Source organism: Camarhynchus parvulus, chromosome 8 (genome assembly GCF_901933205.1).
Source record: "Camarhynchus parvulus chromosome 8, STF_HiC, whole genome shotgun sequence".
In the NCBI taxonomy this organism is placed as follows: Eukaryota; Metazoa; Chordata; class Aves; order Passeriformes; family Thraupidae; genus Camarhynchus; species Camarhynchus parvulus.
This window is the reverse complement of record NC_044578.1, coordinates 9,625,475-9,643,703: the sequence shown is the minus strand read 5'-3', so window position 1 is coordinate 9,643,703 and position 18,229 is coordinate 9,625,475. Positions and strand designations below refer to the sequence as shown.

The window sequence follows — 18,229 nt, the reverse complement described above, 5'->3', positions numbered from 1 at the left end:
TCTGACATACTTGCTCTTGGGCAGAATTTCAAAGCATCAGACCAAACTCAGCCCTGATGGAAATGGGTGCTGAACTCTTTGACTGCATTACAGAGGCAAAGAGGAGCAGATTAAACACTTCTGTGTGGTGGGGCAGCATCATGAGAGACAGTGAGGAGGAGGAGGAGGCTGCGAAGCTGCCGGGCTGCAAAGAGCAGCCGGCACGGCCGCTGTTCTCACTGTCCGCCTGCTGTGCTGATGAGATGCACAAGCAGCATCCTGAGCAGTTTCTCCCAGGCTCAGGGACGGTGGTGCAGGACTGCAGGGACGTGATTTACACCACAGGGAGGGCGGCTAAGTCATTCTTTGGAGTGGGCACAGTCTGTGTGGTCCCCGCTCTCCCTTCTGCGGGAAAAGTACAGTGCGCTGGCCGGGCAGGAGCCGATCTAACCCGGCACCAACCCGCGCGCATCCCAATGAGGGGGGAGGGGCCCACGGACACTCCGCTCTGCAAATACTCCTTTATTAAGACATAAATATAAAGCTGAACAGGAAAGGAGCAATGACAGGGTAAACCATGCCAGTACTGATCTGTACGGATGATCTTACGATGCTTGAACATCTGGTTCTGCTGCTGGCTTCCATAAAATCATCTTTAAAAGCTACTCGGGTTATATCTCCATCAGCTGTTCGGTGCCCACAATGACTTCATTAACATGTTTGGCTGAAAAGAGAGAGGGAGGAAAAGAAGAGCAATTGAGTTTTGCAGCAGAGCTTCAGACCTTGCATTTTTCAAATCTGCAACTTAAAAAGAAATGAGAAAAGCAGATTCTGGGGAACTCAAACAGAGATTTGCTGAACTCCAGTGTCTCTCAGACAGTATCCCACACACATGGTGAAAGCCTAAACAACTGACTAAACATCAGGAGATTTCTCTAATGAGAGTTTTCACATGTATGTGTCACTAATAAACAAGAGAGGCCCTACGGAAGTCACAGCTGCTACTGACAGGTGTACACCTAGGTCAAGGCAAGGAACCATCAACATCTAACATGGAGATTAGACATAAAATTAAAGATCAGTAATCCACCCTGGCCCTAAGGAGCACTGTCTACCCCAAACTGCTTGGATGCTGGGGGGAAAAGGGCTGCTCAGCACCAGGGGGCCATCACCAAGGCAGTGTGAGATCCTCTCAGCAATCTCAACTCAGCCCTGGCAGCCAAAAAACAAGAGGTTTTTTGTGTTTTCTTTTCTTTTCTTTTTTTTTTTTTTAATTTAAACCTGACCCTCCTGTGGAGCAAATTTGTTGGAGGGGCAATTTCTGCAAGGTCACTCCTTTGCCTGTTCCCAGGAGCTTTGCACAGCCCCAGTGGACACATTAATGTGCCAGTCCCTGCCCCAGCACTGTTAATGCACTGTACTGAAAGAGCCTTCCCTTTAAAATGCAAAAGCAGCTTGTCAGGGAAGGACTGCAAATAAAGGATCTAAAGCCAAAATAATAAAAACACGCAACTGAAAGCCCAGTGCCTAAAAAACCCAAGCATGTGGCCTCAGAGCATGACACAAAGCTGGTGTGCTCAAAGTGGGTGTCCTCAGGGTACTGTGGGGGAGGTGGTGAATCTAAACTGCTCTCTAGGAGCTGGACACCTATCCAGGTGGAGCTCAGGTGGTGTGTCCCATGCCCCTAGGCTCTTCATCTTACCTCCTGCAATTAGGAATAACAATTGCCTCTGGAGCCTGGGATAAAGTGTCAAGGCCTGTGAGGGGCTGGGATATGCCAGTGGAGGCTCTGGTGTCTCCCACACCTTACACAGCAGTGGGGGTAGATAGCCAAGGATGATGGAAATGATGAGTTGTGTTTTATTTACCTACCTAAAACTCCTCCCCTCAGGGGAGTGGATCTTGCAAGACTGCTGCAAAACAACAAATATTCCACCTTTGGCTAAAGGAAGAAATTCCTGGCAATCCCCAAAGTGGCTGGGACAACATGGTGCTTCTCTTGGTTTAAAATTCAAGATGCAACCTTTGTGCCGTGCAAACCATTGCTCCAGTAAAGGTTTGATCAAATTATGCTCTATAAACTTTCTGCACTGTGGCAAGATAATTTCTCACTACAACCTCAACCCCACAACCATATGGATCATTTGCAATCTTCTCAGCCCGAGGGACAGAATGAGTGAGCCACACCACTTCCTTTCAGAGACCCTTTGTGAAGGCTAAAATAAGGAGACCAAGGGGCTGCTTCTCACCTGCAGCATCAGATGGAGACATTTAGCTCTTTGCTCAGGGTATTTATTGTAAACTGGTAATTAGTCCTGGAGCCTCACATTAACATCCTGGAGCTCAATCTCCAGCACTTTGGGCAGGATGAGCAGAGGTGGATGCAATGCTCAGGAAAATGAGGGGCTGACTGTACAAGTGCCAGGTGCAAGCATGATGTAGGTAGCACCACACAACTTCTCCAGGACAGCTCTTGCCAATAGCCCCAAGTCCAGCCTTCAGCGCCTCTCTCCTCCCGTCCTGGACCCCACACAGCCTTGCCAAGGTACCTCAAATCCAACCTGCAGCATTTCTTGCTATAACATTCATCACCCCCAACAACTTTCCCAATATATCTCAAAAGGCCCTGTAGCAACTCCTGTGACTCCATTCCTGAACCTCCTCCAAGGAGACTATCTATCATGTTGATTTCTATGATGTGAATAAGACCCTGGCTACCATCCAGTGAGAGTAATTATATTATGCCTCTGCAGATTAAACATGCCTTCATCTAGGCTTATAGAGAGCCATGTCAATTTATGGTTCTATATATAGGTTATCTGTAGCAATACTTTTTAATAAGGAACTTCTTGCTTCATTTCAGACAGCATCCTCCACGGTCCTAAATGTGCAGAGCTGGGATGGGTCCTGTCACATACCTTGCTGCAGAGGTGGTACAGACTATTTGTATTTTGCACTGACATGCTTGCAGCAGCCTTATGGTGTCTTGTATTTTACACCTGATGAGTTCAAAATGCTTTTTGAGAATGGGTGAGTAAGAGCATTCCTGTTTTACAGATGGGGAAACTGAGGCAGCAGTGAGTTTAGGGAGCTTCAGCAGCCAAAGCCGCATGGGAAATTGGAGCCTGCATTCCCTCATCTCTCACCCCTCTGCCTGTTTCACCTCCTCCTTGATCCCCATGGCCCAGATTCCCCAAAGAGGGCACACATGGTATGTCACTGCTACTTCGGACTCATATCACCGAACGTATTTCTTCTTGTAAAGGCTTAAAGAAAACACATGAATCTGCCTGTCCAAAATCCGCGAGAAAGTTTTTAAGCGATAAAGGGAATGGTTTTGCTAGAAACAAAGCCCCATTCCGCACCCCAAGGGGACGTGGTAGGCAGATAAGGATTCACCCTGCTTCCCTCTTCCATTCCCAAAGCCCTTCTTGAGGAGTGAAGGGAATTCAGACTCCAGTGTGTGTGCCAGAGAGCTGAGCTGTGGATAGTGTTTCATTATCAGACGTGGCTGCCAGTTGCCAGTGGCTCTGGCTGGTACCAGCAAGCTCAGTTCCCGCAGAAACTCTGCCTGAAACTCTGGGGGAGGAGGGAGAAGTACCTCACATGCTTTGCTGTTCAGCTCCCTTTCTCCTTCCCCAGCTCCCCATTACGGATTTCTTACCAGGCTGCCTTTTATCTGACACTGGCAGGGTTACAGATGCATTCAGCCCACGGAGAAAGAAGACAGATTAGAGAAAGGACTTTGAGAAAGCCTTAAGAGTTGGACTCTTCAACCTTAAATCATGTTCAACTAGATCTTCTCAGATTGGGAGCATCTGGTGCTAAGCAAATCCAGAGCTGATCAACACATTCAACCTCCTGATTAGCACTTTGCTTCAACTTGCTGACGCAGCCCAGCCTGAAGTCTGCCTGGGTGCTTGAACCGAGTGTCCACGGAGACTTTACTGAGTGTAAATCAAAAACCTGTCACTCGTTATATACGTGTTCCTGCTTGGGAAGACATTTGTTTACACATACTGTACACTAGCCCCTTAAAAACATACGCACAAGGCGAGCTAGAGAGCAGAGCAGCTTTTGGTGCTTGGCTAAAAACAAATTGTAATGCAAATAAACAGAGGGGCGGAAATGACTGCGCAGCCCAGCACAAACCCCAGCAGCAGGCTGGGGGCCGGGGACCCAGCGCTCCCCAGCCTTCCTGGCAGGTTCCTGCCAAGCCACTCACAGAAAGGGGATGCCGGAGCATTCCTTTAAAAGCCATGTGAAAACATCTCCTTGTTGTTTGCTCAATTAGCCCCAGACAGATTGCTGCTGCTGCTGCTGGTGGCAACGCTGGGTTGTAAAGGAGGAGGGGAAGGAGGGGAAAGGGAGGAAAAAAAAAAAGAGAGGAAAAAAAAGGGTTAGGGCCTAGGCCCAGGACCACCACGAAGTTTCAGCCCTCAGGGGCTCCAGAAAACGTTCAGTTTACTCACTCAATTACATACACTGTTTTATAAACCTTTTAAAATAAAATAGAAAACAGTCCCTGGCACAGAATTACTGCTCTATTATACAGCAGTGATGAAAGCCACTGCTGTGTATTTGCTCTCTTTAAAGCAAGAGATAGTTTAACTTAAAAAACTAGGTGGGGGGGAGGGGTGGCTGCAGAAACGCATGCACGAAAACACGCTGTGGGTGGTTCCCACCACATTCACCCAGGACAGAAAGGATCAGAGAGTGGGAGAGAAGAGCAACTTGTCTCTGCAGTGATGGTTGGCTCTGGAAAAACAGCCAGGTTAGGGGGGGGAGAGGAACTAAAGGGGCTTAAGGGGATGGGAAGCAGCTGAAGCTTGACTTTGGGAGGCTGGAGGGTGTTTTAAATTACATGTACAGATAAAGAAGGGAAGCAGGTGATGGGGGCTGATTTGTTTGTGTTTACAGAGCAGTGGGACTTTCCAGTCAAGGCCTGTTCTCTCCTCAGCCAAGCTTTACTTACATGATCACTGGAGACCAGGGTGACCACGCTGTGGCCCCAAAGGCCAGGCGTGTCTCACAATTTCTCCCAAGTGCCAGGTCAGCCCCAATGTGCAGGCATCACATGGGCCCATGGGTCCCCAGCAACGATGATCCCCATGAGTTGAGTGTTCCAGCTGCTCCCAGGATTCCTCTATGCAGGGAATAAGGGATGTGCAGCTCACCCCAGGGGATTGGTGGTAGCTTCAGGCAGACCAGTTCTGGCCCACAGCTGGGGCCTCCAGCCCACACAACAGACAGGCAGCAGGGATCTTACTTCTGCCTTACATCCAACAACAACCAGTTCTCAGTGCTGGTGGCCCCATGGTTCAGCTGAGGATTTTTTCATAATTCAACCAGAATTAATCCCTTTGCTCTCAACCCTTCTTGAGATGTGTCTTGAGAGTGTGAAGGTAAGAGTGATTCAGTGCCCAATGAAAGATGACTTTACTGTGGCTTGGAGCAGATAGATCGAAGGAGTGAAGGAAGAGGACAGAGATGTACAGGGAAGAGATCACACAGGGTCTTAGAAGAAAAGTTAGTAAAGAGAAAAGGAGACCCAGAGCTTGGGCTGCACCTAAGATAGCAAGCTCCTTGGGGAGGGGTACATGCTTGAAGTCCTCATACCGGGACAGAGTCCCAGCAAAGTGTGTCAGAAGGGACTGGATTACATCCATCAGTGCTCCCATGGGCTATCACTCCCTCCCAGCAAATGCAAACAGGGATCTCAAAAACAGCAGTCTGACTGTCTACATCTTAACTTCCTCATATGATGGCAGAGGTGCCATATTTGCCTGGAGCACCAGACACAAGCCCTTGTCCTTTCTCATCATCCATTGGGGTGTTCTTCCTGGCTCTTTCATGCGCCTGAGCTCTACCAGAGCAGAAGTAGTTATTTTCTCCGCGTGGAGCATGTAAAAATATTTCCACAAGGTTATGAACTGCTGCCTTCTGGGTAGACTTCAATATCAGCATGCTGTGAATGTGGCAGCACATTTAACCCGCTCACTCAGGAAGCCTGAACTTCTCTGGCTGGGAATGACAGTATGCACAAGTGTGGCAGTCCCCAGCAGCAGAAGGGAGGCCAAAGCATCGCTGGATGGATATTCTAAGGAAGTTTTGCGCCACTGCTAAGGCCAGAACTCATAAACCATTTTTATACAACTTGGAAAGGAGGCTTATTAGGATTAGTTAGCAGTATAGTCACTGCATAGTCACTGCAACAAAAATGTCAACTATTTAAGAGATGCCTGTTTTAACTGCCAACAATATCTTTGTCATGGGCATTCAGTAGTTAAACTACTTCAGGGAGAAATCTTACCAATCTCTCAGTTTTGCTATAAATTCACACCATTCCTACATCACCTCCAGCTCATTTTGCACCCCTGTGCACAATATACATGTGTGCACTGTTTAGTCTGTGTCTGTTCTTCATGAGCTTTCCTAACTCCCATCTGCACAGCAGCATGCCTTCTGTGCCTTCTGATCCCAACCCTGTGTCGTGCTAAGTGTTTTCAGTCCCTGAAGACTGCACCAGGAGGTACTCAGCATCTTGCAAGAGCAGATGCTTGCCCTTCCTTGAATGCAGTGAGAGCATCAGAAAGTCTCTCAGTTCCTTTTTGTCCCTATCCTGTTAAATCTTGGCTCATGTGAAGCCTCCTCACAAGCAGGGAACCATTCATATGTGGAGGTTTCAGAAAATGTACCTGCATTTAGAGGATGACATTAGAGAAAAATGTGCTCTTTGGCCCTCATTAAAATAAAACAATCTTATTCTGTTTCATTGAGAAGTCCTGGGACTCCAAGCTTGGAACAGGACTTGGAAAATGACTGGAAACGGAAGCCAGTCCTTACTGGACATGTGCCTTTTTCTCTTCTTGTGAGAAACCACACAGTTTTGGCTATGTGATAAGCCTTTGAAAAAAATCTGAAGTTTGCACATGTTCTCAGGAGGACAGCTAAAAGCTCCAGAGACTGCAGTGAGCACTCTCGACCATAGAAGTGCAGGAGGAAGGCAGGGCTTCCTCCAAGCTGTATGGACCAGTGGAGCACTTGGCACAGAACCACCCCTCTCCTGTGCCCAGTATGAGCCTGCCTGGGCATGAGAGAAAGGGATGCAATCCAACTGAAAGCAGTCAGGGAATGAATGCTAGACGAAAAAAGGAGCATGGGACTGGAAATAGCAGCTATGGTCAGACCATAGCTGAGGAGGTGTCAGGTGGGTGTCTGGGAATAACCAAGTAAGAGAGAAAAACAAAAGTCTCTATGGGAGAAACACTAGGAGAAAAACCAAAGAGAAGGCTAGGATTGGGATGAGCCTGGTGCTCAGACAGAGCCATAGTGGAGAGCTGTGAAGCAGGAGTCAGGATCAGGTAGGACACACAGAGATCTAGTTGGAGCCCCATGTCTGATGCTGGAAATAAATATGCAAATAAAACATGCCTGCCCCAGTGACAACAGAGATGAAAGCAAGGGAGAAGGTAGTGAATTTTATACCAATTTTGCTAGTTTTATACTTTGTGTGAATGTTTACTGTCTCTACTCCTGGTGTTGCTTTGAAGAAAGGTTAGGCCACTTTACCTTGAAGAAGGGTTAGGCTGCTTTACCATACATGCTTGTTCCTGGCTAAATGATAGCAGATGTACAACGCTCTCCCTGCTGAATCTGGCTGAGAGACTCCTTTGGGAGCTGTACTTGGTGACTCCAGGCTCATCTGACTCCTCGACTGGCCCATCACCAGCACTCCCTCTCTCTAGTCCTACTTCACTGAGCACATGCTGCTTTTGAGCTCCTCTGTAAAACCAGGTTTATCAAAAAGGCTACAGTGTAATCTTAATAACTGTCTTCAAAACAGTGATTGAATGCTCTGTGCAATAATGTTCTTTCAGAATGCTGTCTGCCATTTCCCATTCCTCTAAGAATTATTGCCTTTTTCTTAGGTACCAACATGTTTTTCAAACTGCTACCTGGTGAGGTAGCTTTCACAAAGCCCATCTGTTAATTCTCTGCTAGCAAATTCCTTCAACTATCAAAGAGAAAGGAAAGTGGATGCTTCCAAGGCATGGTAATAAAAGCAGTAGGAGAATAGCAGGGTTCTCAGGAGGCACGGCTTGCAAATCCAGAAGTTAAATAAAACTCCATACCTTGACTTCAACAGAGACATTTAAAAGCACTGTCTCTGGCCAGTGCTGTGACAGGGTGGAAGTCAGTGCAGGACTGGGACGACACTGATGACAGTTGCCAGCACTCCTGGGTCTCCAATTTTCTTTTTAGTTTGAAAGAACCAGGTTGCCTCTGATCTACCCTGTAACCAGTGGCAGAGTATTCCCTCTATTTAGGTGTCAAGAGATTGCCAAGCCCATTATTAAGTGATGAGGTCTCCCACCATGTCCCCAGGGAGATTATCCCACAGCCTACCAGACCACATCGTTAGGAAAATGCTCCAGATAGCCAACCTAAATTGTGTTTAATTCAATCCCATTACTCCCAGCTGCACCATTTGGACCACCCTAAACATACCCATACTATTCTGCAGAAGGAGAAGGATGAGAGCTGGTTTAAGTTACGTTTGCCTATCATTTGTGGTAGCTGTTCTCCTGCCATCCTCCTTGCATGGGACTGGAATTCAGTTTTTTGAAAGGAGGTCAGTGCACCGCTGGCTCAAAGAGCTCTTGTACCCCAAGCTGCCTGGGTAGTGTGGCCAGGACTCGTATGGTAGAGCAGGGAGCATACAGCCAGTTCTGCAGCAAAGTCAACTGTGGGATCTGCTTGGGGCTGTGTAGGATGATTCAGGGATATTTCTACCTTTGATGAATCCTGGCTGATGTTCTGGAATAAGGGACTGCTATATTTTTATTTTTTTAATGTTTCTGGGAAGGTGTATGGAGTTTTGCTGAGGAGGTTTCTACTCCCAGAAACTGGAATGTGTAACTCCCAGACTAGGGTCAGCAGCCAGCAGCTACTGCTTATGTCTGCTGAAGGGTGATCAGCTTGCAAGAAAAGGTGGCTCCTACCCAAGAGAACTAGGTTTTTTCTTTGCCCAGCCATGGAAGCTCAAGTTTGAAGAAGGAAAAGTTACCAAACAGAAAAACACAGCCAAAGTCTTGATGAAGGGTGCAATATGGAAACAGACTTACAGGGCCACACCAAAAGCTTGGCACAAGATACAGGAAGTCTTGGGCAGGGGAAAGGAAGTCATGACATGCTTTCACAGCGAAAAAGAGAAGACCCAGTCTACTATGGGATCACTCAAGGTCAGAAGAGACATGCTAGGCTGGAAAGACTCCATGGAGCAGGAAGTAAGTCATGAACTTCACAGACAGATCCCAGACCACCAAGGCAAACCTGACCCCCAGCCCAAAGAAATTTTAGAATGGTTAGGAAACTGAGGCAGGAAAATGAACTGAGGCTTTACTATTTTCTCTTGCTCAGCATAATGGTGTATTTATAATCTACCTGAATATGTCTCTGTAATGTCAGTCATGCATTTCAAAACAGCCTCTAGTTAAGCCAAGAAGTGGGTTTAAACTTTGGGGAGGGGAGCAGTAGATTCTCAAGAATAGGCAAGCGATCCATGGGTACAGCTCTGTTATTCTCCCTGCAAATACATCTACAGACTCTAAAAATATTCAGACAAGGATGACAAAGACAATCAAGAAGAAAAGACTAGTTTTCATACTACAATCAACTAGACTAGGATCTCCACCCTGGAAGATACTTCTGAAGTGGTTGTGATCAAAGTCAAAGGGGGATATTTCTGTCTGGTATCATCTACCAAAGAAATCAAATATATTCCCGTTTCCTAAAATATTAGCTAAATCTACACCCTGTGTCCTCATAGTTCACTGTACAGGTTAGCAACCAAACACGACCCAATTCATCTCTCCTGGTGATTCATGCAGATGTGTAGATGCAGCACTCAGGGACATCGTTTAATGGTAGACTTGGCAGAGCTAGATTTATGGTTAGACTTGATGATATGAAAAGGACTTTTCCAACCTAAATGAGTCTATGACAGGGGGCAATGAACCCCACAAAGGACATCAATTCAGACTGGTGTGATGGGCAAAGCTATGAGTAGACACAGCCACACAGAGACCAAGACCACAGTGAACTCACTGTGTTACCTACAGTATCAGAGACTTGCAACTGCAAGATCAATACTTTGTTTTCATGAGTCCTTTGTACTTTTAGTTTCAATTTAAGGAAAACTTGTCATATGCGAAGCTGACAACAGGTTATCCTATACTACATTAAGTTCAAACCCTGCTCTGTATCAAGACACTTAGAACTGGGAATCCACCCACAAAGACAAAGCAAGCAAATAAATCCTGATCTGACTAAATAACTTCACATGAAGCCTGCAAAGGAACTCACTTTTGTCCTTGGTCTACACACTGGAGCAAGGATCTGCCAAACCCCAACCATAAATATTCATTAAAAAGCCTCTGCTTGGGATGCAGTCACTGAAACAGCCATTTCCTGCCCATTATCTCTCAGGGCAGGAAATCAACAGTTCCACTCATGCGGTTACCACCGAGCCCTCACCACGAGCACTCCCACTGGACAGCTGAACTTTGTATAAATGAGGGCCACGTAGCTGTATCCTTTCTGAAGCCCCAAAATAGTACTTCATGGCAGTAAAGCAGATCTGAATGTAACTGCCCTTGTATTTCATATTGAGCACAGCAGGTCCTAATATGATGTTCCACCTCGAGTTTTATCTTGGAGCAAAGTGAACACACTGGCACTGTGGGTTGGGAGCATCTACAGAGAAGGATGTCTGTGTGTTCAATAGATTTGCTTGCTTTGCCCCCGCCACTGACAAAGATTACTAGTCAAAATAATGGCTCCTTCTGCTGAGGACAACCTCAGGCTGATCTAATTGTGGTCTCTGGGAAAAGACCGTCTCAGCACCCAATATTGTTCTTTATAAGAACAACAGAGCTTTGCTGCCAACTTCAGAGGAGCAAACCACTGAACTTATGCCAAGAAGCTGTACTTTCGATGAAAAAAAGTCCTGATATTATAGGACACCCCACTGTAGAACTGCCACAGTTTACTATCACTTCATGAAGAAGCTGGAGTAAAATCTCAAGGAAAAAGTCCTGAAAATTATGACAAATGCACAGTAAATACAGCTTTTGTACTTACCTTTGGTTTCCAGCCTCTGATCACTTCCAATCAAACAGTCCTTGATGTCTGCACCCTTCTCTATCACAGCATTATGACAAATAACACTGCCCTGAAGACAGCACCTACAACATAAACACAAGCAAAGCAGGAAAATAATTTAAATGACAGATACAAAACAAAGTTATCCACTGGAATATCTAATGACTATCTGTGACATGATCCTGTAAGTAGGTTCAGTTCAGCTCCTTTCTCAAAAACTCCATTCTTTTCTTGATCCTCATACCCAGTTGCTGGAAAAACTTAAATGCCAGGTGTCAGATTGGCTTTGCAAAAAAGAGTTTGCAGTTTTGCCTCCTGCTAGAACAGCTTTCCTCTACATTTCCTCAACAGAATAAATACTTAACTGAATAAATAAAGACCTGGGACCTGGATCAAGTCTTGTATTTTCCACAGACAGTCTGGGTAACTGCAGGGGTGGCTTCTCTGCTCAACTCCCCAGCTAAAAGCAGGAGCAGCAGCACAGTCTTTCTCTGCAAATTTTGCTGAGCAGTTTTATGCATTCCAACTTGCCAGGCACAAAGAAAAGGTGGAGAGAAGGGGCAGATCAATAGCTCAGCTGGTTGGCTTTGTTCATGTTACATTCAAGCACCCAAACATGATTATTCTGCAGTATTAAACCAGTGAAACCCACACTAGACCTACACTACCTGCCTTGGGTATCTTCACATTCATGTTGCCTTTGACATCACTAAGTCTGAAATGCTACACAGGATGGAACTTTTGTAAAAGCCACCTTATTCCAAAATGTATTTGAATCTGCAATAATCAGCTTTCAAATCTGCCAATCCCAATGTCCAGAGACTAAAGGAGTTCAGAGTCCAGCTGCTGGGTTTGTAACTTCTGTGCTGAGAGTTTCTGAGTTACTGCATTTCTCTGAGCCCCTTCTTCCAGTAAGTTGGAACTTGTCAATCTTAACTAGTATCTGTGATGTGTCCTGAAATGCTATTCCCTCAGCTTGATGTGTCGTGTTAAACAGCATTAAATGTAATTTCTTTCAAAGCTACAGAGAAGAAAATAGCTGTGAATCAAATTATTTCTTTCCTTATTTACACATGTGCAAAGGTAGATAGGAGTCACTGAAGGACAGAAAATACAGCTAAGATGTATCTAAAAATACCAACACTCATCAAAATCAGCTGATTGGGAAGAGGGTATAAGTGAGATCTATAAGTCTGGAGAGATTCAGGTAATCTGCTCCCCCTAGACAGCCCAATATTAATCCTACTGTGAGCCATAGCATCTCATATCTGCTCCCCAGTATTTCTGTCAATATTAATTACAATAACTGTGAATATTATCAGTCCAACAACTGATCTCTGTCAAAACCAGAAGTTTTTTGCTTCAATCACCTTCTCTGCAATGAGCTGCACAATTTAATGACCTGCAGCCATTCCCCACCTTGGTTATGGGCACCACCACTCCTCTCAGCTCTAGTGAAGCACAGCTGCAGTCCGACATCAAGCTGGCTTGTGGACAGAACTATCAGCCTGAATTAACAGAGCAGTTTTGGTATCAGGTCAAAGCCCTGAGCCTCAGTTCTGTATTCAGTGGAGCAGTAGTCAGCTGAGGTCCTCAGAAGTGTGAAACATCGATCCTCACTCCAGACCGCTGATCCCAAAATTAATTCATAGTATTTTCCTGCTCACACAACACTATTATCTAGAACAAAGAATTTATCATTAAACATATTACAACTCTGTTGCTTGTGTGAGTCAGAGCAGAAACCATCTGCCCCACAAAACCACCATTAATTCTGCAGGAGTAAAAGCAATAAAACTGGACCTCAGTTGCAGTGGTTCACAGTTACAACCCCCCGTGAACAGACTGTCCCCTCTGAACAATTATTCTTTTAACTCACTTAAACTCCCCCTCTGCTGACCTATAAGGAGGCAATATGAGCAATTATTCTACAGCAACCAGCTCAGGTTGCTTTGGCATGGTTTTTACTAACATGCTAATAAGATAAAAAGCGGCAAAGATACACAGCAGACCTCTGCCTGTCTTTGCTCTCACACTGTCACGATCTGCTTCCTTTCCAATAGCCTGTGTGCCCGCACAGCGGCTCAGGCCATCTCCTGTGCAACAGCAGCTGCTGAGAGCAAGAGCAACTTGGCATTTACGCTGGGCTAGGGAAGGGATCACTGGAAGCAGGACTGCCCACTGCTGCCATCCTGACTTAGCTTAGGACTAGTGAAGGGAATGGGAGAAGTTGCTCATTTCCCACAGAAATGGCTCCTATCCAAAACATGCACTCCAGCACACCTCCTCCTCCAATGCTTTGAGCCAGTCAGATGAAAGCTTTCCCCTGAAACTTTCAGGTTCCCACCATCTATCACTACTCCTGAGCATGAGAGCAGCTGTGAGTGCACTACACCTCTCAGCATTATCCTCATGCAGGAGGATATTCCCCGAAAGAGAGGGGATTTAAGCTGTCGGTCTGGAGCTCAGGCTGGAGAATACTGCATGTGTGTTCAGAGCCTACTTGAGCATTGGCTTTCAACTCCCCGAGAAAGAATAGCATTGTAACCAAGAAACTGCTGATGACATTAACATCAAAGATAATGGGGGTTCCTGCCAAACCATTTTTTGGGAGGGACAGGCCAGGGAACCAAGATGAACTTGTCTGTGCCAGGTGCTTGCAAATCAACCCTTCCCTGGTGCCAGGGTAAAACAAAACCCAAGAACTCCACCACCCCAGGAGTTTCTTAAAACTTATAAACCCAACCAACTGCAGAAGTTTTAAAGCCATACTCAATGCTCAGATTACCCCAATCACACAAACCAGCAGCAAATCCGGCTTTTATTGCTCAAGTGGAACAAAACTTCAAGAGATAAAAACACAATTTGTGGGTGTTCCCTTCACCCGCTGACAGATGTAACACAGCCATTTTGAAACCACTTGTAAATGCCTTTTTTCTTAAAAAAAAAAAAAGTTATAAAGCCTGCCAAGAGAAGTATTTTGTGTGTTTATTTAATTTTTACTATTTTTTTCAAGCTGAAGAGTAAGGAATAAACTTTTATTCTCTTACAGGGTAAATATCAGAATATCAGATCTCAGGGCACTGCTGTAGTCTCCTTGACTAAACTGCCACCACAGTTCCTGCCTTCCATAACAATTAGGTGCTATTAGCCCTCAAAGGTGCTCTGACAGCATCCAGCTTCATCAGCTCTGGTGTGTGTGCGCATACGCACACATTGATGTACTGCTTTATAATGCAAACCATATTTATTTTTTCCCCTGAAAATGTAGTATATTTTTAAACTTTTCAGCACGGTGAAAACGGATATCTCCTGACCTTAAAATCCAAAGAGCATGTTCAAACCCACAAGAGGAACTAATTTGGGGCATTTGATTTACAGCTGAAATTTCAATTTGAATTTGTTTTAAGTGTAATCACAAACTGAAAGTCTGGCAGCTGGGTGTTTTTCAGAAAATAAATAAAAATATTCAGTGTACATCTGCATTCTAGAGAGAGCATTTTACAAGCCTAGTCCTGTAGTGGGAACAGATGTAGCTAAAGCATTAATTTGTTCTACAGGTACAATGTGTAAATGGGAGCATATGAGAGAGTGTGTGCCTATGTCTGTGTGTCTGCTACGTGCCTGCATCTGAGAGACAGAGCCCGACTTTGGGGTGGGTTTTTTTGAAAGTGAGAGAACAAGAGCAAAAGGAGTAGTGGCCAAGGAGGCATGGGGGGATTACAAGGATTTAGGTCTTTAAACTGCAGACCACCTAACAAGATCACTCTGAAATGCCACTAATTTCAGTTAAGGCCACAGACCTCCCTTCCTCTGCCCTCCCTCTCTCCCCCATTGTAAACAACTAATCCCAGCAGAAAACAACAGAGAGCAAAATGTACACACATTCTGCAACATTCCAGGTCCTTCTTTATCTTTTATTTATTTTTCTAAAAGGTCAGCGTATGTATGGAGGGAGGGGGGAGGGGAAGAAAGCCAAAAAAACCTCAAGTCCATCTCTTGTGTGGGCTTGAAGGAAGCTGGGAGAAAGCAAAGTCCAAGAGCACACAATATGGAGCTTTTATAGCACAGCAATTCCTGGCCTCGGCTTACTTTCCCCTCCCTCTATTTGTGGCAAAGTCACATAGCTTTAAACCAAAGGACAGGGTGGTCGATTACATCTGAAAGAAATGTAAAGAATTGGGAAAGAATTCCATCTCCTGTCGAAATTATAAATAAGGAAGTATGAATCCCAGAGACAGGCTGATTTATGCAGCCCTGGAACTGCTGACTTTCAGCCCAAGTATCGGTCTATAAATCAAACTCTTAAATCAAGTGTGTCAATCGCTGCAGCACTGTGATACTCAGGCAAAGCAAGGCACCTACCACTGAAAGCAGGAAGCTTGCCAAGGGACTGAGGTGCCGTACCCTTCTTAATTTTCTGAAGTGTAAATCTGAGATCAAACATCCTTTGGGGGAACGGGAAATCAAAATACGCAGTGCTCAGCACACCAGGAGCAGGCAGCAGGAGTCCAAGACACAACCCCCTAATTACAGGCTACCCACTGATTATTTAGGACTCTGTGATTAAAGTGATGAACGCTCCTGGGAGAAAGGGGCTTAAGTAACTGAGGTCAAGACCTCAACTGCAGCTCTCGCCCTGGTTGTGCAAGCTTAGGAAGGTATGAATGTCACAGGTTTGCCTTACAGCAAATCTCCTGAAATGCCAATGGAAGTTATCCAGGCCTGGTACTTTAATCCAATTGTGCCAAAACCCCAACATAATCTCTGTTGGGCAGCAAAGCAAATGAGGTGTCTATAATGCAATGCTTAAAACTGTAGACTCACAAGGAAGTGAGCCTGGAGCACAAAGCCTAGGACAGCCTGTTGGTACTGCTCTGCCCTGCCAAGCAGTCAGGTCTCGTGCGCCTCCAGATGAGCTACGAAACGGAGAGACTGACGCCGGAGTTAAAAGCAAAGGGTGACATGCCTCAGCAGCTACTTTGCTGACTGAGGGGTAACAGACGTGAATTCCCCTGGGAGCAACATCCCCTTCTGTCCTGACCAAGGAGATAACAGCCACCACAGGCACCTTAACAACTCTAAGACGTGGCAAGGAGTCAGGGAGAGTTCTAAAACCTACAGCAACCCCTGAAGGAATCCCCTGCTAGATAGTGAGCTGGTGGCTGGGACTCATGATCATAGGGATGAGGCACAAAGACCATAGAAAAAGAGGGGAGAGGCAAAAACACTAACAGAGAACTTGGGAACCTGAAACGTTGCCTTTGCCAGCATGCTTTACACACCAATACATTTTTACATCAACACACTTTTACATACAAACACAAGAACTCTGGGCACTATGAATCTCACGTTATACACTCAAGTAAATACCAAAGCCTACAATAGATGCCAGCAGTACATGCTATAATTTATAGATATATTTCAAAGCAAGCATTCGTAAGTGAATTTGGCCTTTGATCTCCTGTTTTTCCCCTTGGGGGTAACAAAATCATTCTACCCCTCTAAATTCTTTGCCCGTCTCTGAGGGTGTTTTCACCAAGGAACTTGTTTCATGTCTGTTTTCTAGCCAAGCTCATCACTGTGGTATGGCTCCTTTACACTTCTTCCCCACACCCTAAACATTTTGCATTACATATTGCATATACTTGCCAGCACTCGTACTTTCCAGTGAAAGTTCAACTGACCTTAAAGGATTGCCTCAAACATACCTTAATGCGTTTTATTAAGTGAAACTTTGGGTGTGGGGGGAGGTCGCCAGGAAGGTCATGCCTCACCTCTGAAACTTCAGTTACATCCAGCTCATCTTGGAACAAACAAATTGGTGGCCTTTTATGTAGCTGCAAGCTCAGGGCTGCACACTTCAGCAAAAGAATGCTGCAAGGAGTTTACACTGGGAAACTCCACACAGAGGAAAACTGACCACCCTCTGGATTCTCTTTCGCCGAGTGGGAGGTGTAGGCCAGGTCCTACAAGATTTTACAGACACTTCACTGATGGCCAGGAAAAGCTATCGTGTCTACGTGAAAGAAACAAAGCAGGAAAATTATATGTTCACTACCACCTCTAGGTTTGCCTCACTTTCCCACCAACTCACACAGACTGAGCGAGGTAACAGGCACAGAAAAAGGACACCTTCTCTGGGGTTTTTGAAGCACAGTTCTGGGTTAAGAGCTGTGGCCCTTCATAAGATATTATTGGTTAAGTCAGTTTCCATATCATGTGAGCTAGGTTGACATGGAAAAGGTTTTTGTAGATGTCACCCTTACAACTGAACCTGGCTTCTTAGATCCAAGCTGAACTTGTTCAACTCTTGTCTCCTCAGGAACGTAAGAGGCACAATGTGATAATTTCTTTGTCTTCCATACCCAGGTGGGAGAAGATTTTAAAGAGCATCAGAGACATTCACACCCAGATTCCCACCAAAATCCAACAGCAATCAGCTGTTTGAAAAATCTCCATACTTTTGATTAGACCCATGTGGTTAGCAGAAGACAGAAGCTTATTTATAGCTCTGAAGTCAGACATAACCCTGTCCCCCTGAAGAAGCAAATCAGCAGAATGAGAGGAGATATATTTTAAAATGCCACTTTTCAGGGCTCATCTGTGCTTTAAGTTCAACATTTGATGTACAAGATGTTTGGAAAACTGGGATGAGCTCCCTGCACTATCAGGGAAACATCTGTATCTGAGATTAAAGAACAGGTGATTTATTTAAGACAGATTGATGTACCAGGAAGCTAGACAGAAGAAATTTTTTTTTGAGGAGCTGCTAGTAATAATGTTCCAGACACTCACAAGATAACAGGTATTATATGAGAAATTTCCTCAATACATTAGATACAGTAGAATCTTATGTTGAAAGTAATTGAAAACCAGTTCTGCAAGTAGCTCCACTACTTCCTACTTACTAGTTTCCTACCTTGCACTTTCTTCCTCAATTTATCTTCCTGAAAGGAGACTCTGCTGGCCAGAGGTTGTCTCTATTCAGTATCTTACATAGCATGTGCAGTGAATTAAATAGTAGAATGAAAATTGTAACTCCTGACCAAAAATGCTCACAGTTTAAAACCAAGAGGTCTGA

General features: G+C 45.1%; 1 protein-coding gene across 1 annotated transcript in view; it reads right to left on the bottom strand.

Annotated features, from left to right (window-relative positions):
* Positions 1 to 487: 487 nt before the first annotated feature.
* EIF2B3 (eukaryotic translation initiation factor 2B subunit gamma) overlaps positions 488 to 18,229 on the bottom strand; it is a 96,742-nt gene continuing 79,000 nt past the window's right edge. The window contains exons 10-11 of the mRNA XM_030953434.1: positions 11,125 to 11,228; positions 488 to 703 (exon numbers count right to left, since the gene is read on the bottom strand). Of these exons, the coding sequence (XP_030809294.1) occupies positions 651 to 703; positions 11,125 to 11,228 (157 nt within the window). The 3' untranslated portion in view covers positions 488 to 650. The remainder of the gene's footprint in view (positions 704 to 11,124; positions 11,229 to 18,229) is intronic.